Source organism: Bacillus rossius, chromosome 17 (genome assembly GCF_032445375.1).
Source record: "Bacillus rossius redtenbacheri isolate Brsri chromosome 17, Brsri_v3, whole genome shotgun sequence".
NCBI lineage: Eukaryota > Metazoa > Arthropoda > Insecta > Phasmatodea > Bacillidae > Bacillus > Bacillus rossius.
In genome coordinates, this window is record NC_086344.1 from 32,992,220 (window position 1) to 33,018,797 (window position 26,578).

Genomic DNA, 26,578 nt, shown 5'->3' on the forward strand with positions numbered 1-26,578 from the left:
GTAAGCTTACCAAAATGCGCTCTTGTCTTATAACCACGAAGTGCGAAAACTACGTGTGAATTGCGTCCAGAAATTAACTTATAATACTTACTAAGCTCGGACACTAAATTTAACCAAAAAGTCTTCTTAAAAAAAATCGCCAAAATGGGGAATGTCGATAGAAGGGAAAACTGAAATCTTTGTTTTTAAATGTGTAAAAAGACATCATTTCTACGTCAAATGTACGTAAGAAAATTATTTTGTTATTGAATGTATCCTTACACGATTTTTTACTCACAACAGATCTCTGTGATATGTAAAAATTCATTACCTAGCCATGACTTACCAGTGATGTCATGTGTTCTCTGGCGCAACACGTCACTAGCATGTCGGTGACGCGAACTATAATTTTTGCCCCTACCAAAAATCGTTCAACGTGGCTAAAGACTCTTTCTCTGCAATAACGCCGATTGTGAGATATATTTAAATTAGAGGAAATCGTTAAAACATTTTCCATTTTTTAAACCTAACTAAAATTCTGTTTAACAAGATATTACTACTTATTTATCATTGTCAGCCTCAACGCTGCGTCTGTGATATTTTCCACAAGCCCAGAATTGGCATCGCCTTGCTTTTTTTTAATTAAACAGGTTGAAATATTAATGCATGTAGACACTGCTATAGCCAACGAGCCCAACTCGTCATAATTTTGGACCCACGTGTAGCAACATGCACACGTACATATTAACTTTCGCAAAGATCGAGGATCTACTAAGCGTATTGGTGTTTGAAAGTAGAAATTTTATGGTAGTGAAATTATCCTGGCGTACATTTTGTAAACTTCAATAGTCATAACATTATATAATTTATTAGCCAGACAAATTGTGTTGGGACTAACATGATAACATGTTATCAAAGACTAACTTGGAGTCAAAGATATTTACATTTTGTTGGTTCTCTATAGCATTAAGAACCTGACGCTTTCTTTTAAGTATTTTTAAATTTGCAGTTGCAGTCCAAAACCTACATTAAATTAAAACCCATTTTATACAGCTACATATATGTATGTATATATTTTATTTTGCTTTAACGATAGAAATCAGTATGAAAATACTTCCTACTACCAAACCCTATCCTTTTTGAGTAGATTAGCAGTATAATTTATTTTATTCAACACGACGTCAACTATATGTAAGCTAAATTTATTTGTCACTTTTCAGTATCGAACACTGTGCTATCTCTACATTTATATGCTTTTTTATTTTTTTAAAGTTATCTTTGGTACACCAGTATGCTCTATGCTCTGTAAATCCCCCGATGTTTGCGAAAGTAAATATATACGGATGAATCCCTTTTTTGAGGAGCTATAAAAAAAACGACAAGTGTAAAAGTTCTGCAAATTTGGAAAAATATTGCCATTATAACCCTTAACACGCTACTAAAGTATCTTTGTGTTTTTTAATTGTTTTATTCTCTGTTGCAGACTAAAATGCAAAAAAAAGAAAAGTATTGTATTCAAGTTCAATTAACTGTTATTACACCACCTAGTAATTTATTTGTCACACATTTGGCATTTTTAAGTGAAATGTGACATTGTGGTACAATATGTATTGAGTTGTATGTTATAAAATAATTTCACAAGAACCAACACATGCTACATAGTCTTTAAGTTTTACATCTAATTTTGTATTTTCTTCCTGAATGAAGCAAACATGATGGTCCTCAGACAAGGAAATAAATGAACACTTTAATCTTAGTTTCATTTATTGGAATGAAAGCACGTGAACCTCTTGTGTTAGGAATAACTTTTGCTTTGGAGAACCATTGGATCTTATTCTGATACATATAAGAACTTTATTCCAGTTATGTTTGCTGAACAGTAGTTAAACATTTACAGAGGAGTGGTTATTGGTTCCGCATTCACATACTGCAGGCTAGCTTTGGAAACTATTATTTTTACTGTACCACCAAAGGCGCAACAACAGGGGGGGGGGGGGGGTAAGGGTATTTTGCACCCCCCCCCCCTCCCCCTCTGAAACCATGAAGTGGGGGCAAACGGGGGCAATGAAAGTGCTGTGTAATCAATTGTTAGATAATAAAACTGCTTAAATAGCAACATTTTCCACCTTGAAATACAAATTTTCCTGGGGGATGACCCCCGGACCCCCCACTTCAATAGGGGGGTATCGATGATTCTTTATAAAAAGGTATATTCCCCCCCCCCCCTTTGGAAATTTAGTTGTTGCGCCCCTGTTTACCACCTATCCCATCAAAAAAACATTCTTACCAAGCCACTTTCTCAGTATCCTGTGTTGAGTTTATATAGTTCAGTTTTGGGAGCTGCTTGAAAACAATATACAGATTCAGTTGTGTGGTTTAAAGAATTGCTTATTACACAAAAGCTTTTAGATTTCATTGTAACATTCATTCTCCATGTCAGACTTGAAATATGCCACAAAGGTATGTATGGTAGTTTGGCTATTTACCCAATGATATATCTGAATTAAATCTTATCAGAAATGTAAAATTTCCATAAAAATACCCTACAGTCGAAAATTAATTTAATTTTAACCTCTCTTTTCTTAAAATCAGTTTTTTTTTTGCACTGAAATGGTGTTTCTTCAAAAACTAAGATTATCAATTAACATGTCTATAAATTCATTGTATGGCTTGCACACTGTTATAAGTTCACACCTGTCTACAGTTACCAAACTGATGATATTTTATTTCATTTTCACAGTCATCAGCAATATAATAATCTTCATTTTTGTACAAAACTTGTTTGACTTATTTTACAGTTGAGCAGAACATACACTTTTCATTGTTAAGATCACATGTGATTAATTGTAGGAGTTCTTTGTAATTATTACTGCACTGACCATTAGTTTGACATTTTGATGTCTCATGCGCGCACTCACACACACACACATACACACACATTGTTAGTTCCTTTAGGCCCTGCTAGGATACACCATTTTGGTCGAAGTTGTGCAAATTTCGAAAATCCTACACATAAAGAAGGGTGTACTGATTCGAATTTACTGTAAAATTCTTTCAAATTGCACAGAATCAGTTGCTTTTCTGCTTGTGGATTTCGGTTCCAACTTCTGTCCAAACACTTACAAAATCTTTCTTACCTGGACATATCCTGCTATTGTCATCATTCTCAAAGAATTCAGATACAGTTTTAGACAAAGGTTTTTTATTACTTTTTTCAGGTAAAATCCCATACTTATTAACTAGTTTTCTTGTACTCTTGACCAAGTATTAATTCACACCAAATTCAGCCATAACACCCTCCAGCTTGAAGGTAATAAACGGAATATTTTGATTTTGTCCTTTAATGATGCAGCTTGTTTATTAAAATTCTGTACTCATCCAAATTAACCACCTTCCCAAAAAAAAATATTCTTCAACATAAGGTACATCAAAAGACGTTGACAATTTCTTTCGTAGGCTCTTTGATACTTTCTCGACTTTTCTTGTAATGCCAGTCATTCCTTTTATCTAAAATCAACTTGGCTACTTTCAATGGAGACTCGCCAAACAACTGACAAGCTACATTCACATTTTATATGGTTTGTGAATTGGGTTCATAATCTTAATCACCACTGTCATTTGCACAACTAAAACCAGATATTATTGTCCAACAGTTTGTACATAGAGATTTCCCTGGAATAATATTTATGTTTTTCACTTTAGCATCTTTATATTTTTCAGTAACTTTTTCTCCAAGAGATTTTCTAATACATTTTGTATGCATGAGCAATGGATCTGAACAAAATATTTCCAAATAAATGATTGTACTCTTGCACAATCAGTCTTACTTGAAGCATAAACTTGTCATCCTCTTAAAATTCATTGATCTGTCTTATTCTTTTAGACTCCCCCATAAGCAGGTTTATGTACAAGGTTCATTCAAAGAAAATTCCTACTGAGCACTCCATTATAAATAATTTCCAAAAAATAAACAGCTAACTCATACACGCCATGGTGTGAATTAAATCAGTTACTGACTACAAACCACAAACACTAAACACTTAGTGCCTAAGCCACATCTGCACAGGCACAGACTGACACTGGCTGGCCAGTCAAATCCTGTTCTAACCTGCTCAGACCAGAGTACAGACATGCTCATAATGTGAGTACACAGAGCTATCTATGAATGTCATTAAAAAGTATAGCAATATTATATGTGTTGGCAATTAGAGGCTCATTTATTCCAAATATGTGACGAATAAATTACTAGGTAGTGTAATAATAATAACAATAGTTACAGAGAATAAACCAATTCAAAAAAACACAAAGATATTTAGTGGCGTGTAAAGGGTTATCATAGCAATGTTTTGCCATATTTTCAGACATTTTGCACTTGCCCTTATTTTACATTTATGTGGGTCATATACTGCCTTAAATTTACATAAAAATATCAGTTCATACAAAGTACATTGTGACCGGGGCGTTTTGAAAAATGCAGTTTTAAAAACTTTAGTTACAATATATCCAGGGATGTTCGTGAATCTATCGGACAGCTTTATAAATTTACTTAATATTTAAATAGAAACTCGCAAGAATCATCTTCTATGTACTTGTCTAATCTGTTTACAACGGTACACACAACTCTGAATACAGCTTTATTTTTCTAACAGAGATATAACCAGCTCAGAACAGAAAAAAGACAATAGAGGAATAATTTTTTTTTTTGTATACCACCACATACATGGGGAAGAAAGTGTGTCCATGGTTCCATAAAAAAATAAATAAAACAATAAGGAAAAAATCATTTATAAAAAAAATTATAATATTTTCTACAAGTTCAACTTCTTGCTCTTAGGTTTTGATTCTTCTTTTCCTCGTTTTGGAAGGGATGCAGCTGCCTTGCTTTCCTTGTTCGCCTGTATAGTCCATTATGTTTATCTGAGGATAATTCTTCGTTGGGAAGTCCGTACATTTACTGTGATTCCCAGCAGTGTCGAGGCTCCCAAGAAGCAAGAATGTCGCCTTCACAAAAATGGAACTGTGTGACCATGGGGGGTAGGAAGGTAGGTCGGGAAGGAGGGAGGGAGTGGGGGTAGATTGGGAGAGGGAGGGAGAGCGGGAGGTAGGGATGGAGGGAGTGAGTTTAGGTACATAGGGAGGGAGAGCGGGAGGTAAGAAAGGAGCGAGGTAGGTAGGGATGGCGGGAGAACGGGTGGTAGGTAGGGATGGAGAGAGAACGGGAGGTAAGAAAGGAGTGAGTTTAGGTACGTAGGGAGGTAAGAAAGGAGTGTGGTAGGTATGGATGGCGGGAGAACGGGTGGTAGGTAGGGATGGAGAGAGAACGGGAGGGAGGTAGGTAGGGATGGAAGGAGAACGGGAGGTAAGAAAGGAGTGAGTTTAGGTACGTAGGGAGGTAAGAAAGGAGCGTGGTAGGTAGGGATGGCGGGAGAACGGGTGGTAGGTAAGGATGGAGAGAGAACGGGAGAACAGGAGGTAGGTAGGGATGGAAGGAGAACGGGAGGTAAGAAAGGAGTGAGTTTAGGTACGTAGGGAGGGAGAACGGGAGGTAAGAAAGGAGCGTGGTAGGGAGGGAGGCAGGCAGGTAGGCAGAGAGGGAGGGAGCACGGGAGGTCACGCGAAGATCTCCTCCACGGGCACCTGCTCGAACATGCCGGAGATGGTCTGCTGCAGCAGCACCGCCAGCAGGTCCGACACGCCGGGACCCAGCGTCTTGGCCACGTCGCGCCAGTTGTCGTTCAGGACGGCGTTCATGTTCTCGCCTGCCGGGCACGTCCCAGAATACATTGTGACACATCGATACTAGCGTCGTTGAGAGATCCGGGTCGTGTGCATCAGCATGATCGTAATGTGTTCGAACCTACTGATTCACTAGCATGTGCTCATAGGAAGGTTCTGTGCATGGTAGAGTGTTCCCATAGGAGGGAAATGAATATATTTAATTTCTGTTTATGACGCAATGTGAAATAGCGAATGAGAGCACAGTACGATGGTATTTTGGAGGGAATTGGGAACTTTTGATGTCTATCATAAGTAGTGGCAAAAATATGTCGAAATATTACATCGCTCAAGTAGAATTCCAAGCTTTAAAAGGTATCACACTAAAAAATTGTAATTGTAACTATGTACTAAATGAAAGTGTTTAATTGTTCCCTTTCACAAGACAGCTGCATACCCAAAAGTTTTTGTTCTTTTCTGTAACTACGGCACGTACCTTAAAGTCAATCAGGCTTCAAAATTAATTTTCTGTGTCTAAGAAAATATTCAGATGATGAGGTTTAGTTGTGGTATCATTAATGTGTGATTGAATATGCGTAAATGTATAAGTAATTTTATAAATTGTTTTCTTGATTATTAATTTTTTTAATTTTTAATCATAAAATATTTAAAACTAGCTAATTACAACATTAGATGGATTTCTAAACATCCTTTATAAACTCTAGTTATTTGTTAGTTTATTTGGTTTTTTTTGTATTTGTAAGTACGCTATATGTTAGAAGGAAAAACCCAAAACATACTAATTAACTATTTAAGTCAAATTTTGGAACTAATATAAAAAATGATTTAACTAAAATTTGACTTTTCTGAAAGTTGAAGAAATGTGTTTAAGCATTTGCTTTTTTGAACAAATTACCATAGACCCAGGAAATACAAAAATATAATTTTAAGCTGGACTGCCATTTTCTTTTTACAACTGCTTCACTCATGTTAATTCTCAACACAATGAAGGGGAAAAAAATTCGATGTTCAGAAAAATTGACCCGCTTAAGGAAACGACCATAACGTAGCGCCGTTGCGTAGACCGAAATGTGCATGCGTGAACGGGACTCGTTGCGAGTCGAAACTTGACACGAATATACGCACGCAACAGGCTCGATACCTCATTTTTCAGGTCTTTCGCCGTCACATCGAAGGAAATCCCGGTTCGACGAAAATTACCAGTGTGTTGCGGGTGGCATGGTTTTTGTTTTTAAAATTATTTTTTTCGGGCCCAATTGAACACGGAGCAAATTCTTATTCCGTCGGATGCAATCTCGTCATGTTCTCGTGCAGTACTCTCACCGCCCCGGAATCTTAAAAATCAGCCGACAAACTCGAACCTCCGTACGGCTCCCTACTGGTAAATCGCCCCGTACACTAGCGGATATGCTCCAGTGTATGGACTGGTCAGACCGAGCATAGCTCGGACGGCAGTTCCCTCCGAGCCGAGCCCCGGACCGAGCATATCTGTCAGTGAGTGGCAGGTCCGGCCTCTGTCAGACCTTTGAATATACGATATATACTGTATAGAAGTCGCCAGCCCAGGTTAAAATTTCTAATACGGTTTGAGGTAGTTGGTTAAATCACCGCCGCAATCGCCACCATCTCTAGGGCATCGACTTGTGGTGGTCCCTAGCGGACAAGTGTCCAACTCTTCAAACACCTCTTCCCCCTCCCGTTGAACGACCTTGAGCTGCAGTGAATGGTAGTTGGGGAGCGCGGGGAATGACAGCGGGCGACAGTGCTGCGCTCTAACGTGTAAATAACAACTAAGACGATACAGGGCGTTACGGCAGCGCACTGCAGCGGTGAAGTTCCCAAGCTGCTCATCATACGCTTCTGAAAAACGTAGAGTAAATCCTATCCACTCGCGACTTCTATACAGTGTATATATATTCAAAGGTCAGACCGAGCATGCTCGGATGGCAGTTCCCTCCGAGCCGGGCCCCGGACCGAGCATATTCGCCAGTGAGTGGCAGGTCCCGACATGCTCGCCCCGAGCCCACAGCGAGTGTGTAGTCCGTCGTCGCATCGTTACGTCTTTTAATGACAATGAAGTTTTTTTTTTTTTGGGAGGAGTTCATAAATTTATATCGCACTCTTCGACCAGTGTGGTATATAAAGAGTGAGGAATATGTCAGTAGGCATATCAAACGAGAGTGCTACGAACAGCTAGTGAGAAAAGCCAGATAGATGTTTCCAGTCGTCGACGTCGACTTTGTGAAGGAAAAAAAAATTGACAATTTACGTGCAAGCTTTTGTTGTGAACTGCGAAGAATTAAAAACATACAAACAAAATAATCCGCCAAACAGTGCAATTCTGCTTGCAGCCGTTGTGCAAGTACAACACCGACTGTGTTTATCTGAGAAAGAGACGAGCATGCTAGTGTATGTAGTGTGTGGTAGCGGCCATGCGCCGATAATATCCGCTAGTGTATGGGGCCCATAAATACTTTTGACATACACCAACGACGTGTTTGAAAACACTCAAGGTTTGTCAATTTATTTAACTTGGGCGTCTAAGACGTAAGATATTCAGATAAGTAAAAATTATAATTAATTCACATTTAAAAATAAATAACCTTTGCTCATAACACGGGTCGTGAGCACAAGAATGATCGTAATGTGTTCGAACCTACCGGTTCACTAGCATGTACTCACAGGAAGGTTCTGTGCATGGTAGAGAGTTCCTATAGGAGGGAAATGAATATATTTCATTTCTGTTTATGGCGCAACGTGAAATAGCCAATGAGAGCACAGTACGCTGGTATTTAGGAGGGAATTGGGAACTTTTGATGTCTATCATAATTAGTGGCAAAAATATGTCGAAATATTCCAATTCCAAATTCCAAGCTTTAAAAAATTGTGAGCGAGTATTTCAGTACTCGCCAGAGATTTGTAACATCTAAACTCTGTAACGAGAAAGTTCGTGCGTTATCATGTTCCAAACACATTTATAACACGAAAGTCAACTTGTATTTGCCGAGCGTGGTAAATATACGAAAATTGTGTTTTCAACTAGAATTATGGACGTGAATCACACGTAGTTTCCGCACCCGCCGCTAGAATTCGCTGCCGGAGCAGCTACATCGACTATCAAATCATTTGATAAACAGACCGAAATTTTAAACTTTATAATGAAACTTCTCCTATGAAAGAAGATAAATCATGGGAAAAAAAATTAAACCAAACCCCTGCTTTTACCTGATTTTCGACAGTGAAATTCTGCTCATTTTGTTACAATTCATCAAGTAGTTGTAGATATAAAATTTCAATTTGTTTTGCCCCATCCGTCATCGATAGCAGCACCGTCTGTTACACTTCCGTTGCATTCACGAAATTACTCCAACCAAATGCTCTGTACCCAGAGCTAAGATGTTCAGTTATACGTGCCAACTATATGCAAAACTTTAAATGTACCTACCTGAAAAAAATAATTCCTATAATAATATATTGAATATAACAAAATATCTTATAGGCTGGTTGTCAACTGTCACGGAAAATTTTAGGAACATTAAAATTAGATGTCAGATGGATCACGAAATTTCAACGGCTAAAAATTAATGCATGATGATTCAATTGTGAACCATTTCTGCATAGCTTCTACGCTTATGTTTTTAATAATTTATTGTGAACACAACTAAAGGGGGTATTCGACTTCCATATTTTCGTGTTTTTTTTTCCATTATTCTTTATACAAAAATAGTTAACTTTTTTTTATCAATTTAATACGTATTTTTTAAAAAGCGTTCAGAAATTTAAAGTAAAATTAATCGTTTGTGGGATTTATGAATGGTAAAACAAAATATGAAGTGATAAAAGTCAAAGGCTACACACAAACGAAAAATTTGAAACTGTATACAACACTCTAAAAAAAATTTGTAATTTTACAAGGGAATTTCTTGGAAACCCTGTTGCCAAGGATATTTCTTGCAAAACTACAAGGCAGAGCCTTGCAAAATCGCACATCGTACAAAGCTCTGCCTTGTAGTTTTACAAGAAATATCCTTGGCAGCAGGGTTTCCAAGGATTTTTCTTGTAAAATATACAAAAATTTCTTTCAGTGAACGCGAAGACATACTCTGAATTAACATAAATATTGGTCTTAGAAGTATTTTTAAATATACAACAATTATGTTCCTAGATGTTATATAAAGCCATTTATAAATGATTTACGACAGTTATATAATGAATTAAAAAAAAAAAGCACGAACTTACGGAAGGGTAAATCACTGAGGGTAAGCAGAACCAACTAAGTACCTAGATTCTTGTCTCCTTTGATGAGGTTGTCCAGCTGCAAGTGAAGACGACCGCCAATGTCGAACGTCAGGGTAGGAGTGTTGGGGATGAGGTAGGTGAGGCCGTCCTTCCTCTTCTCCTGCTTGAAGTCGAATTTGCAGTTCACTTTCACGTTGGCTGGGGAAAAAAATGGTTGTCTGTTAAGTCGGTTTACGGACGATAGTTAAACGTGACAACGTCATAACCAAACATTGACGAAATGATTGCATACTCTTTATGAATAAAATTGAATCATTTTTATTGAATTATCACTATTTTGTATGGATACAAAGAAGGAGTGAAATTAAATCTACAATTTACATTGATAAATTTACTTTTATTTGCACTCATTAATTCAAATATGTTTATTACTTTAAAGGAGAGATTATTTTAACGATAACTTTTATACACGTTTGCTATTTAACGTCTTCCAATCTGTGTTATTCTGTTAAGGATAGGAAGATGATAGGAAAAGTAGGAAACGAATGGGAGTGTTTCAAGAGCGTAACGGGACACAGCGTAACCGGACAATGTGCGTTACGGGAAACTTTTTCGTGCGTGCAGCCGGCGTTCATCGATTTATTAGACGTCACGTCAAAAAAATACAAACATGAAGTTTCAACATACTGAGCCAAATTAACAAAATTATTTCTTTTCCTTTGAAAATTTACCTTCACACTATCAAATAAGTAAATTCGGGAAAAATAGTTTAATTCTAATTAATTGTTGTATTAAAATCCTTTTGTAATAAAAATGAAATCAAATATGGAGAGAGTATTGTCAGTCATAGGCAACTTGATTTAAGTATTAGTAAAGTCAAATGAATGTATCCAACGAATATATACTACTATACTACATATTATACATACTACTATAATTATTTTATATTTTATTAAATATTTTAAGTAAATAGCTTTGCTGTTAAAAAAATTAATTATTTTACTGACTACAGTTACAGTGAGAAATTATTTATTGATTTTTTTGTACGTACATAAATTGATTTCTTGGGGAAAATTTTAAAGGTTTATTTATCTACACGCGTCAATTAAATGAAAAAAATTTCGGTAATGTCAAATCAACGAGATTATTATAATATTATCAAAATATGCCAAAATAAAAGAGTAATTAATAATGAGTCAGTCCACGCGGTTATCTTCCCCATATGCTCCTTATTTCAAATTTTGTATGTGGTTAAATTATATTTTTCCAGTTTTACTTACACTCCGAACAAACTTGGTTTACCCAGTACTCTTATAAAGGACTCGTGTTACTATTTTCACTGTTAAAAAAAATACTCTAAATCTGCCAGGATATTACATTAGTCAGGGATTCGCAGCTTAATTGGAAAGTACTAATAAAATTTCACAATAGTTACATTTTTTTGTGTATCAGGTCCACGTGAGAAAATGGGAATATTTTATCCCCGGCTCTCCTTGCGGAAGCGAGGCTATGTTAAAGTAGCTTCGCCCGCTGGGCGCCGGAAATGACGAAAGTTCACTAAGTACCGACGCAAACAACCCTTCCCGTTGGCTTCAAGAACCAACAAACTTGATCCAAAGAGTCGAGGATTTAAGAAGTGTTGAATCTGGATGATACCTTCGCCACATAATATTAATAACTTTAATGCTTGCCTTTTTTAAAAATAATGGTGTCAAAAGGCACTTTAAAAAAGGGAATGATAATTCCGGAATTCTGAAATTTGTGAAACCTAGAAATCGGTTTTGATCACAAATTTCATTCTCCATCGGCAAAAAGTTTCATACGAAAAAAAAAACTTTATTGTTGAATGCAAAATATAATGGCACAGACACATCTTAATCTTTCAAATATATATTTTCTTTAATTGGTTAGCAAATCTGTCACAACGGTGACAAATTTATGTCCTTATCAATGTTTTGTGTGCAATAATGTGTAAGAAATTGTGTAAACCTGCCAATTCACATTCATATTTTGACACACGTTTTGTAAGTAGAATTTAGGAAGTCCAAAAAATAAATTTTTATAAGATACGGTTCTACAGCAAAAATTAATTAATTATGGTTATTTTTCAGAATTGTATGTTATTCTTAGGCAATGACCAATTTATTTTTATGAGCTGCGATGATTAACTAATTATCGTGTAATATCTATACGAATAATAAAATTGTTTGAAGTTTAAATTGGATTAAATGACGAAAAACTATTGGAAATGACTAATTAAATTATTTAGTGCACAAACATATAGTTATTTTACATTTTTGTACATTTGTCTGTTTGTTTCAACATCAATAGAAAACTACTTGACGGATTTGGATGATTTTCTTTTATTATAATTTAAAAACTTATATCGCTGGAAATAATCAAGCATAAAAAATATATTGGTACCAATAATAAACATAAGAAAACTACCAACCAAAATGTACCAGTTTACGAAATTCAAACCCTGAGTTTGGGAAAAAGTGTACGTATGTTTTTAAAAACAAAATTTACAATTACAATAAAAAAAATAAAATGTATCTAGAGTTATGTATTGCATATTTTTTTTTATTTATTTAAATTACTTTTTAAAGGGAATGAAACGGGGGTAAGTTTTGATTTATTTTTAAAAATAATATATCCGAAACTAATTTAGTAAGACGTAAATTAATCGTTCAAGTAAAAAACTAAAAATTTTATTTTACTACTTTGCAAGATTGCGGCCCTAAAATGCGTAAAATATTAAACATAGTTTCACAAATTTTGAATATTTCTCGATTTACTAGATCTATTTGTTAGAAATTAAGCATTATGAATCAGGAATTTGATTTTTGGAGTTACACATCAAAAATTTCACTTCGTTAGAGGCAAACTAGAATATAATTTGATGGAATGCTTAAGTTAATTATGAGTGTATGCTAAAAAAAATCCTGTGAAGTCATTGGTGTTTAATATTGGGTCCATTTCTTGGGATTTTGTCAGTGAAAATTATTATGTCACTAAACAGGTGGAATCAAATATGGCGTTTTCGGTTCATACACGGTTACAGTAATTTTATGTACCTACTTTTCAAGGAAGAATCCTAACTCAAATAAACGAAGATTTCTTAGTATTTTCAAACGTCTGAATCTTCGTGGAAGCTCACGCATTAGTTCGACTTCTGAGTTGTATGTTTCGTTCTAAATAAAGGTAATTTGTTAATATAATAGAAGAATAATCCATGTTTAAAGTAAGTGAGCTCAGTGTCCGTACATTTACGAAATTCCCCGGATAATTTGTAACGGGCATTCTTCGTAAATTGAAAAAAATTGAAGGTGAAAATTTTTTAACGGTGTCACACTTAATTGGTTAAAAATTTTTGTCAGTATTTTTTTTTTTTTTGCTCGGTTCATTTGATGTGTGGCTGGTGAGTGGCGTGAACAGAACCAAAAAAAAAAAAAAAACAACCAAAACCGAACAGAACCACAACCAAAGAGACAATTTCGGTTTGAGGCATCTTTCAAAGGTTCAGTACTCATGGTGATGTTGCCCGGGCCTTCTCCGTTGATGGGGAAGCTCTGGAACCTGCCGGACAGCTTGTACTTGGTCTGCAGCTCCAGGTGAGGGAAGAACAGTTCCAGCTCCAGGATGTACTTGTCCAGGTCGGCCCTGCACAGAGCCGGGGGACAACACACTGTCAGGACACGTTCTTTTCCCAACGCAAGTACAGAAGTGTTCCACCCCTTTAAATAGCTAATTCAACACGTACCTACTTTCTGTACGAGTCGCGTAACCATTTATCAGATTATTGGTCGGTAATTGTTGGCGAGTTTTCACCCAGTTTACGTGCACCTATTTTAACATCCAAATTATCGAGTCTCCTTGCGAGATATCTTTCCAAATACGTTACGGTCACTCTTACAGCTTGTGAATCGAAAGTTCCGATTCCAGGTGGATAGAAGGAAGCACCGAATCGACATGCCCATCCTATAAACCAGAGTTTTTGGGGAACGTAATTTTTCACTAACTAATGGAGGCCACACACGAAGGGTTAATCCAAAACCTGTACATCACAACATGATTTCGTGCTTCCAGTACATGCTAGGACTACCATGAAAATGTACTTCTAGGTTCGTGAAAAAATACTTTTTTTAGTAGAGAAAAAAAAGAACGACTTGTATAAACAATCAAATATGATCCAATGGCTCGATGAACTTTGATTCACACTATCCACCACAGATTGCAGCACCGTGGTTACAGCATTTCCGTTCCCGTTCCACGGAATATCCACTCCTGCCGAACGCCGCGCACCGAGAGAGCTGAGATGTTCCATATTAATATATATATGACGAAAAATCAAGAGGGCACGTGAGAGCAAGTCTCAAGAGTTGAGCGTCAATTGCTGAGTTCCCGGAATTAGCGCGGGCGGTTAATTTCCCTCCGGCGCAGGTGGCTTCTAGGACTCCCCAGAAGGGGAGGTCGAGGAATTCCCTGCCTCGCGGCCCTCGCTGTTCTCTGCTTTCTCGCGAACATTCACGGGAACAAGCCTTTCTCGCGAACATTTACGGGAACAAGCCGTGGAACGTCGTTCCGCCCGCGAGGCAGAAACTCGCGAACGTGCGCACTTGGGGAAGTGTGTTAGCACACCTTTGAAACACTTGTAATTCCTCGTCCTTGGTAAAAATGAACGGCGAAAGTTCGTTGACACGCCCAGTCTTCCATAACTAACCATCCGGCAAAACCAAAAAAATAATTTATAAAAGAAATCATCCAAAAAATGGGTGCAGCTGCTTGTGTACGTGAGTTAGATTTTATACTTACTTGGCATAGTAAAAAAAACGAACATGTATTTTTATATGCAAATAATTAATAGAAATAAAAAATAAATAGCCTGGAGTGATAGTATAAATTATATAAAAAAAATTATTTTAATAAATACTCAGTATTGAATGACTATATAAACACGAGTGTAAAATTAATGATTAAATTTAGTAAAATAATCGAGATTAATTTTAATAATAATCGAAATTCATAACAATAATTAGTTTTTTATATATTTTACGAATTTTCTTAACTATTTATTAAATAATAATTTAAGAATTTATAATGCAAAAAAAATATTACATATGGATACATAACCTCACGGAAACGGACAGGAGAGTAATAAACCTTCCACAGACACTCTCTGCCATCGAAATAGACACTAACAAGTAACCTGAAATCGTTAGGCATGTGGAAACATAACCTCGTTTATATAAATAGACTTAAAAAAAATTTATAAACGCAACTTCTATCACTAATATTCACATAGCTAGACTACTTCTGGGCCTCGCCTTCTAATGGGAAGCCTTAATTTCACAGACGAGAGAGCCAAAACCCGAAGTTCCCCGAAGTTCATGCTCGCTTTTCTTTTTCCGTATCTTTAATGTAGCTATCCTAACCAAATAAACCGTCCACAATGTTTTAAAGTATTTATAATGTAGCTAACCTAATTGACCATTAGTAACATTTTATCAACACATTTACAATGAACCAAAAAAAAAAACCGAAGGTGCACGTTCGGGCGTTTGGCTCTCTCGTCTGTGAAAAGAAGGATTCCCGCCTTCTAATACCACCCGTACAGCTCACCATCTTCCCTCTAATAAATAGACTGCACCAGTTCACATAGTTGAAGTGCACTGGCTGGTGAGCCTATGGCGAAAAGTGCAGTGGCGGAGGAGAAAGAACTGTGTGCGAGCTACTATCCACGTGTGCTACCCCACTTGACATTTCCAAAATCTAAGGTGAGTACAGTCCACAAGAGTTTTGAAGAGCTTCACATGTTTCCATATTCGGTTGTTTTTTTTTTTAGAAGAGTGAATATGGCTCAAACTTATGTTTTGAAAATAAATTATTACACACGAAACAACCAGGTACAGATTCTTGAAAAGCTATCAAGGGGCTTGCGTTACGCCTTTATCTTCATTTCTCCGCCGTGTAATGTTACGGTCGCCGCTCGATGCACGACGAGAAGACTGCGCGCCGGTCCAGAGGAGATAACCGCGCTAGAAGCACCAGCTTTGAATATATATATACTGTATAGAAGTCGCCAGCCCAGGTTAAAATTTCTAATACGGTTTTGAGGTAGTTGGTTAATTCACCGCCGCAATCGCCACCATCTCTAGGGCATCGACTTGCGGTGGTCCCTAGCGGACAAGTGTCGAACTCTTCAAACACCCCCTTCCCCCACCCTCCCTTAAACACGCGTTGTCCTCCAACCCACCCTCTGCCCCAACTCTCATCCCCTACAGTTTTGTGACGCACAAACTCCCGTTGAACGACCTTGAGCTGCAGTGAATGTTTCGTGGGGAGGGGGGGGGTGCGGGGGAATGACAGCGGGCGACAGTGCTGCGCTCTAACGTGTAAATAAGAACCTAAGACTATACAGGGCGTTAACGGCAGCGCACTGCAGCGGTGAAATTCCCAAGCTGCTCATCATACGCTCCTGAAAAAAGTAGAGTAAATCCTATCCACTCGCGACTTCTATACAGTATCTTTATATATATATATATTTCTTGTGTGCGTGTGTATGTCACTGAACTCCTCCTAGACGGCTGGACCGATTTTGATGAAATTTTTTGTGTGAGTTCACGGGGATTCGAGGATGGTTTAGATTCACAATTAGATATTTTATTTCGATTCTGAGTTAAGAAAAAACTAAAAAAACACGATTTAAAAGCAAAAAAACTAAGCATTGTTGATAATTAGCCTCCATGGCAACGGGCTTTTGCATTGTTGTTGCCTTCTGCGTAACCATGGGAAAGGTTTTTGGTAACGGCAGTGGCGTGCCCAAGAGGAGGGGTATGTATAATGAGAAGATACAAAATGTCCAGCGTAGAAATACTTACCGCCATATCCATATCTCACAAAAAGTACATTTGGGCAGGACAATGTCTGTCGGGTACGCTAGAAATATATATAGAGATATATATGTAGAAAGATATATAGAGAGATAGAGATATAAATAGAAAGATAGAGAGAGTTATAGAGATATACATAGAGAGATGCTTAGTATATGTTTAAAAAATTACAAAAAAAAATTGATTGAGGCATTGCAACGCATGCCGGGCATTATCTAGTGTATATATATATATATATATATATATATATATATATATATATATATATATATATAAATTCAAAGGCACCAGCGATCGTCGCGCCAGCACAGATAAGGCACTCGCCTGATGTCCTCGATGCTGGCCTTGGACAGGCCGGAGAGGCTGGCGTCGCTGAGGACCAGCGAGAAGCCGGGACCGCCGCCCTGTCCCTCCTGGTCCAGCACCATCTGGCTGATGAAGAACGGCTCCAAGGGCGGCACCCGGTACTTGCGGTCACCTGCGTCAACGCGTCATTTATTAAGAGATTGATTATATCGTGGGCTTAGTGGGAAAAGGTTGGTAAGTCCACTTGATTTCTGTGAAAATGAGTTAACTTTACAGATGAAGTTGTGAGGGCAATATCTTCGCCAAGGAAAAAAACGTTTGGAAGTCCAAATAATGATTAAATGTGGACGTTTTCTTCTAGCTTTTATTTCGGCAAGTCTATTATAACACTATTATAGGCAAGCAAACTTGGTAAGTGAACTAACAGTGTTTTTCCAGAAATTGAACTTACCGACTTTTTCCAATATTTCGAAAATCGGCAAAAATATATATTTTTTTTTGAAGTGAAACATCTTTGCTGAAGGGGATAAAGTTTTTTAGAGCGTTAAGAAAATACCGATCGCCCGAGGGGAACAGTTAAACGTGGTGGGCGAACCGGTAGAGGAGAATGTGTCAGTGGCGAAGCCACTCCATTGCGGTAAACAATCGGTCGAATGGGAAACCCGGAAAAAAAGGGGGGATGGGTACGTAGCATGGTAGGTATGCTATTAGCTAGTTGTAACGGCCGGAAGGGGATACGGCTGGGGAGAGGTAGAAATGACGCAGCAGTGATGATACGGAATTCTCGTAACGCTGCTTGTGTTTGTCTACTCCTGAGTTTCCGTAACGGCTGACGATTGATGCTACCATATTTCTTTTATTTTATATAAATTATCTACAATTTATTTATTCATGTGGTAAAGAGTTATTGATTTATGCAATTAACTTTATCAGTAGCATTGGTTTATATGTAATTAGTGTGACTGAAAATGTAAATAATTTATCTATACTATATAAGCAAAAAGTTTCACTTTTGTTGCGCGTGAACGGTTTACAAGCAATTATTAACAAGATACTACTAAAACTTATACCTGGGACATTTTTTTAATGTATGTACACTAATTTAAATAATGCTAACCTAAACCTAACATAAGTTTCATTTTAGTCACGTAAACCTTACCTACGTTCCTGTAAAAAAATTATTAGTTATTTCACTAAGGCCTGTTGTAACATACAACTTAATGAAACACAATATACACAAAATGTTTATCATAAATTCAGTTTATTTTCATATTGTGCAAATTAAATTTTTTAATTAATGAATTGACAAAAATTATATAAATATTTTACCGATAATTTTAGCAGCAATAAATTAAGTGACCACAAAAGAAGAATATAATTTCAAAATTCAAAATGCATAACTACAAAGAAAGAAAAACTGCAAAAAAAAACTTTTGGGCAAACAAACATATATTATATACATAATACACAAAAAATGTTTTCCTAATAATATTTTAAACTTCAAAGTTATAAGCATATTTTTTAATTAAAACTATGATATTTGAAAAGGCATAGGTACAAAATTTAAAATATCATCAAAAGATGCAGCGACGCAAACATTGATTACAGAAAAAAGAAAAATGTTTCATGGGTTTTGTTTGGATCTAAACTTTCTGAGATATAAGCCCTTTTGAGCAATATTAAGCATAGTTATTCGTAAGGCACTACTTTCATTTAATAACTAAGGTTAATAACTACACTTATGTCACTGTATTTTAAATGTTTCTCAATTGCCACAGTTAATTTTCTATATTAAACACATCTCTATGTGGTAGAATAATATTTTTGTGTCATGATACGCTTGTATTCAAGGTTTAAATATCTCTTTGGCGTTTCAGAGTCAGTGAGTCAGTAATGAGCGTCACTACGAGGGTTATTTTTTTTTTCAACCTCCGATCGGCTGTAATAAAAAAACGGGAATGAATTGGGAAATTATTTTAATGTCAAAAGAAACGTACATCTTTACTCTATTTTTCCACATAATCACCGTGCAGATTAAGGCATTTGTCGTACCGATGCACCAGCTTTCCAATACCCTCTGCATGAAATGATGCCTCCTGCCTATTCAGACACGTTTTAACAGTGCCCTGCAGTGTGATTACAGTTTCATTTCTCCATGGCATGCCCATTAATCGATACCCTAATCGCTCGTACACGAATCGACACGTCTCGTAGTGTTTACCCCCTTCCACCAACCATGTGGAGCGGCCAACTCACACCTCAGTTGAAGCTTGGTTATGGGAATGTCAACATGGCTGCAACGATAAACTGTACGGCGAAATGCGAGCTGCGTGGAGTCATCCGTTTCTTACAGGCAGAAGGGCACACTGCAGCAGAAATCCATCGCCGAATGAGTGTTGTGTACGGTGAATAGGCAGGAGGCATCATTTTATGCAGAGGGTATTGGAAAGCTGGTGCATCGGTACGACAAATGCCTCAATCTGCACAGTGATTATGTGAAAAAATAGAGTAAAGATGTACGTTTCTTTTGACATTAAAATAATTTCCCAATTCATTCCCGATTTTTATTACAGCCGATCGGAGGTTGAAAAAAAAAAATAACCCTCGTATATACAATATGATAATTAGAGCTTAAGAGTATTACTCCATGAAATAATTGTTTACTTAACTTAAACATTAAAATGATATCTTAAAAAATGTCATAAAGTTAACAAAATACGAGTACGTACTCACCTTTCACAATTCCAGGCAATGCAATCTGAGCGTTCTTCTTCATGCACGCGTTGAGTTGTGGGTCGTTGCGAGCGCAAGCAGGAATGTAGGAAGCTGAAACAATGACACGACAGGTTGAAGTGGATTTCAGACATCGTCTTCATCCAGAATGTGAGAGAATTCATGCCATAATTTTCTGTTTCATAATATGATTTTTTTTACATTTAAAAATAAATAAATATAAATGAAATAAAAAAGAAGAAAAAAATAGCTAATTTTCAAGGCCAAGAGTTATTTTAAAATAGATTTACAAAAAAATTACATAATATTTTGAATATTTGGCTTCGTTGGTTTATCTTGGATTTTTTCCTCTAAATAAATTTAATTTTAGGTTTTGGTGCCATAATAGACCCGGTCTGGTAACAAAGAATATTAAGATAGTTATGTTAAAATTTATCTTTTTTATAAACAGTAAATTTTATCACGTGGTCATAAGCATCCCAGCAAAATTCACGTTCATGTTCGTAGATGTGCTACAATGAGTACCTTTGTATATTTTATCGACATTATCATTGGATAGTGAGTTGCATGATATGCCAAAAGGACTGTAAAACAATTTAAAATTTGCATTAGCCATCATTTTAGATCCGGGCAGTAGGTGAAATTTGAAAAATTACAATTAACAATAGATACAACATTGACTATGCACAAATTTTGGAGTGCTCCGGCACCAGAAAATAAAACTAATTTTGTTCATCTTCAATAGTCATAACCGAAAGTAATTAATATTTTATTTATTTTTATCTCATATAAGTAATAATGGATGTGTCTACCTTAACAGTACCAGAAAACATATTCATGGATTGGTAATAACTTATACAGTTAATCGAAGGTGTTAACAGTGCATATTTAAGTAAACCTACTAAAAATTTGCTACGCCACGAAACACGTATTATGAAATCGTTTTATCTCGAAGTACATGGCATAAACTTTGAAACGTGGTTCAAAACGGAAGGAGAAATTTTTATGTACGAAATAAAGTTATTTTAGTATTTATAGGTTCCTCCAATTTAATGCACATTGAGCATTGTGCCTCCTTTATATTATTGTGATATGCGTAACGTGTAAAATCACTAAAAACGCGTAAATTCACAGTATAAAAAATTGTATTTTCATTTCAAGAAAATGCGTACACGTTAATTAGAACGCTCTTACGCATGACTAGAGTGCTTTAATTTGTTTCTGATTGTGCTAGCTTTAGGTCTGCAAGCTTTTGCGTGAAACCAATTTAAATCACAATAAAAATTCACAGAATTCGTAATTAATATCGAATTGTATTCTCTCATTCGTAAAAGTGGTATAAGACCTTATATTTCAGTGACATGACATTTACACTCATGACGTTTATTTTTATAAAGAAATCTTAAAAAGTAATTGTAGGAAAACATAATTAAGTTTTTTCGTAAGCATAGACGATAATACAGAGTAAAAATTTTGACAAGTAAACTTAATTATTTTTTTGTCTTTTTTTTCAGTCGTTGGCATAATTTCAATACTAAAGATATAATTAAAGGAAAACGTTACAGATTTTATGTACAGCAGGATAAAATAAACAGATAAAACAATTGTTTTTTTTTCCCATCATTTTTCTACTGTTGCCAACTAAACATTCATATTTTATCAATGAGTCTCTTATACGTCACTTATTTACATCTTACACTAACTCATAACCCGCGGCTTCGCTCACGCAATTTCAGGGTATTGCTAAAATTTTAACATTGAAATGAAAGTATATAATTAATTCCCAATATTTATTACATAAGTGGACAAATAAAATTTTCAGGTTCATAACATTTTGATCATTACAAAATCGTTTAAAAATTATAATTTTTAAAGTGTATTTACGTTGGCCTTTTTATTTTTTAATATAAGTATCTGATTTTAAATCTGATGAAATCACACTTAACTCCTTTTCATTTCATGTCATAGATAATTAATAGAAAAGATTGTTAAACTCGCAACTATTCTATTTTAACTATGTTTGTGCTATAGTTTATACTAACACTCTCGTTTACTGTGGTCGAATACATGCTTAGAAGAATTAAAATATTTCATCTTATTATAAATACTACCCATTATTTAAGGACATTTGATACAACCACATCTTTAATTTGAAATAAATAGTACAGATATCAATTTTACTATCCAACGTCTGAGTTGCTTAGTATTACTTACACAAAATCCCTAAAGTTTGTACCCCTTTCCCCACGGATGCCCACGTCAATATTCACAACTAAGTAAATATGGCAATATCCGTTGACCAAAAAAACAAAACAAGACTACTTTATATTTTTTTCTTTTTTTTTTTAATGCAGATTTAAATTCCAAAATAATATTAACAAACTTATATATTTATTAAGTTTAAATATATATTGTCAAAACTGATTTCATTATTTTTCAAATAATACTAAACTTCTGTTAAAACTTAAAGCGGATATTTCGAAGAAAGTTGAATAAAAAAAGGTAGCTGAAGGTATGTCTAATTTATCGCTCCATGTGTGTGCCCGGAAAGGCGGGGGCCTTAAACAACTTCTTCGCGTATTTTTTCTGACGTGATAACGTCTTACAAATCGATGAACGCCGGCTGCACGCACGAGATAGCATGACTCATTGTCACGTTCCGCCTGAGCCGAGCGTACAAGCGAGAGCGCGGAAACAAGTAGAGAGGCACGATGTGGCCTAAGCGTTCGGCTTGTGACGCATCTATATCTCTCTTCCACTCACGTCGCGTAAAATTATTGTCCGTTAAACCGACTTTAGAGACAACCCCTTTTTTAAAAAAAAAAAAAAAAAAAAGAAGGTAATTGACCTAAAGTAACGCATTTCTTAAGTTTAGATATTCTAGACGTGCAATAATCTATGCTTTACTAAAAAAAATTGGTTGTGTGTTAAGTCGGTTTACGGACGATAGTTTAACGTGACAACGTCATAACAAAACATTGATGAAATGATTGCATACTTTTATGAATAAAATTGAATCATTTTTATTGAATTATCACGATTTTGTATGGATACAAAGAATGAGTGAAATGAAATCTACAATTTAATTGATAAATTTACTTTAATTTGCACTCAATAATTCAAATATGTTTATTACTTTAACGAACAGATTTTTTTAACTATAACTTTCGTACATGTTTGCTATTTAACTTCTTCCAAATCTGTGTTATTCTGTTGAGGATAGGACGATGATAGGAAAAGTAGGAAACGAATGGGAGTAGTTTCAAGTTGAATGTGCCTCGAAAAAGGTCAAATCGATGGTTGTTCCAATCGAGTGGAAGAGAGATAGATGCGGCGCAAGCGTACAATGAGCGTAACGGGACACTTTTTCGTGCGTGCAGCCGGCGTTCATCGATTTATTAGACGTTGTCACGTAAATAATTTTGTTTTACGTTTGATTTTTAAAAAGCTGCTAATAATGATAATAATAATCTGAAGCCGCACAAACGCGAATTATTCGGGCGTCTGACCAGGACTCAATGGATGTTGGAACTCACGCAGCTTGAGAGAGCTGCTCCCACCGATGCACAGCAGCGCGGCGGCGGCGGACAGCAGAAACCTCGAGCGCGGCTGCATCGTTCCAGGTACGTCTCTCTTACGTCGACGGGAGCTGCTACGTGGACAGTCGGCGACGGCGACCCCGAGGTTTTTATACCCTCGCCTTCAGCTCTGGATAGGGAGGGGGGGGGGGGGGGGGGAGAGAGAGAGAGAGAGAGACTCGACCTTCGTCAAGTGCAACCGCAGCCGTGTCCCTTCCCACAACACAACACCCTTGATAAAAAAAAAATTCGACGCACCGTGCGCGCGCGAATTACGTAAAACTTCGTCTGCCAGGTGTGTGGGAAAAACAAGTTTCGCGTCGTAGAGAGAGAGAGAAGAAGGCGGAAGGGGAATTTTCGGGAAATTTCCTCTGACGTCATTTCTCACCCAAGCGACCACAGAATCTCTGTCTTTTTCTCTCTTCCCCCCCCCCCCCTTTTTTTTAATTCAACCAAACCACGGATTATTTTTATCAAAAGCTGATTGGATCGCCAAGGTCGAGAGTAACCACTTGTTCCGACTGAGAGGGAAAATCTTCCGCACTCTTCCTGACCTTCAACGGGGAAAAATGAAACGACTCTTGCTTTTTCTGAGAAGTAAGGATGTGTCCAAAAAACGTATCCAGCTCAAAAAAAAAAAGGAGAAACCTCTGGAAGGGGGGGGGGGGGTGTTGGGAAGCTTTGAATTTGTGTGTATTTCGACCTCTTTCATGGGGGAAAAAGGGTATTTAGGGGTGGTGCCATACGTACAAAAACACAATAACATGATAAAGATACGTCATTAGAATGATTCTTACAATGGGAAGATTGATTTAAATTTGTACATGCACAACAGCTGGTTACTTATATGCAGGGGCGCAACAACAGGGGTGGAAGGGTATTTCCCCCCTCCCCCCTGAAACCTTGAAGTGGGGGCAAACGGGGGCAAAAAAAAGTGCTGTGTAATCAATTTTTAGATAATAAAACTGCTTAAATAGCACCATTTTCCACCTTGAAATACAAATTTTCCCGGGGGAGGACCCCCGGACACCCCGCTTCAATAGGGGGATCGATGATTCTTTATATAAATGTATATTGCACCTCCTTTGGAAATTTAGTTGTTGCGCCCCTGCGTATGTGTCATAGTGAAACCAGGGGGGAAAAAGGTGTGTGTGTGGGGGGGGGGGGTGGAATATGAATGAACAATAACAAAGAAAACAAGTCAACTTTGGCCGATGTCGAACGTTAAATGCATAAGACCGTGCAGCAATTGCGGTGGAAGTACTCAGAACAAATATCACAGCAGAGATGAACATAGTAGACTAACAAACGACGTGACAGTTTTCAACAAGAACAGCAAATAAAGACAAAACATAAGCTCGACAAACAGACTAACCCAACGATTTTACTAAACAAGAAATGGGGACAACACAACCACGAAATAACAGTCGATCACAGTAGGCTACATAATTCAAAACAGTGTGTGCTGAGAAAACCACGGTGCTGCCATCTGTGGCTGCTGGAATGAACCAAAGTTCACCAACACAATGGGAACCTTTATAGTAATAATTTTTTAATGAATTTTAACAATATGGGCAGTATTTAAAAAATATATATATTTTTTCGAAAATCAAGTCTAAAGCCGGGGTTCACTATTTTTTTTCCCCAAGTGTTTCTCGCTTTCATGAGTCCATTTCATTATATATAGTTTAAAATTTAGGTTTGCTAATCAAATGACTCCATAATCGTCAAGGCTGCTCCGGAGGCGAATTCTAGCGGCGGGTGCGGAAACTACGTGTGATTCACGTCAGGAAATGCAGTTGGAAACACAATTTGCGTATCACTTCTAAGGCATTATTTTTAAGGTTTCTACTGTAAATTTCGGGTCCGAGTTTCGTATTATAAGTGTGCTTGCAACAAGAAAACACATGAATTTTCTCGTTACCGAGGTTAGATGTTACTCATCTCCGGCGAGAACTCAAAGATTCGCTCAATTATTTTTTGAAGTGACGTCTAATAAATTGGTGAACGCCGGCTGCACGCACGGAAGAGTGTCCCGTTACGCTGTGTCCCGTTACGATCATTGTACGCTTGCGCCGCATCTATCTCTCTTCCACTCGATTGGAACAACTATCGATTTGACTTTTTCGAGGCACATTCAACTTGAAACACTCCCATTCGTTTCCTACTTTTCCTATCATCGTCCTATCCTTAATAGAATAACACTGATTGAAAGAAGTTAAATAGCAAACATGTATAAAAGTTATAGTTAAAATAATCTGTTCGTTAAATTAATAAACATATTTGAATTAATTAGTGCAAATAAAAGTAAATTTATCAATTAAATTGTAGATTCAATTTCTCTTCTTCTTTGTATCCATACAAAATAGTGATAATTCAATAAAAATGATTCAATTTTATTCATAAAAGTATGCAATCATTTCAATGTTTTGTTATGACGTTGTCACGTTAAACTATCGTTCGTAAACCGACTTTACAGACAACCAATTTTTTTTTCTATCTACAGCTGTTAGCTCCTTGATGCATAAACCCACTGGTGGTCAAGCGAGCTCTTGGACGTGGTAATAACGCAGTAGCAAAAGGAAGAACCAAAAACTAACCTGTTGTAAATCTTTCATAAATCACTATTGATATTTTTAGTTTATTTTTATTTACACTTAAGAAGGGGGTCGGGGCAGCTGAACCACTTAAACTACCTCCCCCCCCCCCTTATAAAGCCACGAACGTGTCTTTTGCGATGTAGCCATAACTAAAAAAAATTCTTAAACTTTCAAGGGTGTATTCAGTCAGGAGCTAACCGCAAGATACGAATTCTATCAACGGATAAATAATCATTTTTTTGCAGCTGTAAGTTTGCATTTTAATATTTTTACATACTGTATATTAGGGAAAATTTTCAAAAAATTAAATTTTCACGTTAACCTTTCTATGGTAAATGAAAGAGTATAAAAGGGCGCATACAATAGTTGACGGACTAAGCAACAGACTTAACGTTACAACGCAGGATGGGGCAAAAGGGTGTGTCAGTTTTGAAGGGCTATTAAATGAAACGAGCAACTTACAGAAATGAGGTTTTATTTTATAAGAATCAGTGCAGCGTCCCCAATTTTTTAT

General features: G+C 36.6%; 1 protein-coding gene across 2 annotated transcripts in view; it reads right to left on the reverse strand.

Moving 5' to 3' along the window:
• The window catches only part of LOC134540838 (protein takeout-like), a 29,259-nt gene extending 5,671 nt beyond the window's left edge, over positions 1 to 23,588 (reverse strand). The window contains exons 1-6 of one of the 2 annotated variants that reach the window (XM_063383819.1): positions 23,423 to 23,588; positions 19,887 to 19,979; positions 17,172 to 17,325; positions 13,484 to 13,617; positions 9,997 to 10,152; positions 2,677 to 5,738 (exon numbers count right to left, since the gene is read on the reverse strand). In XM_063383819.1, coding sequence (XP_063239889.1) covers positions 5,590 to 5,738; positions 9,997 to 10,152; positions 13,484 to 13,617; positions 17,172 to 17,325; positions 19,887 to 19,979; positions 23,423 to 23,501 — 765 coding nt within the window. In that variant the 5' untranslated portion in view covers positions 23,502 to 23,588 and the 3' untranslated portion in view covers positions 2,677 to 5,589. Of the gene's footprint in view, positions 1 to 2,676; positions 5,739 to 9,996; positions 10,153 to 13,483; positions 13,618 to 17,171; positions 17,326 to 19,886; positions 19,980 to 23,422 lie in introns of those variants that run through there. The other variant, XM_063383820.1, reaches the window with a different exon arrangement.
• Between the last annotated feature and the right edge of the window lie 2,990 nt (positions 23,589 to 26,578).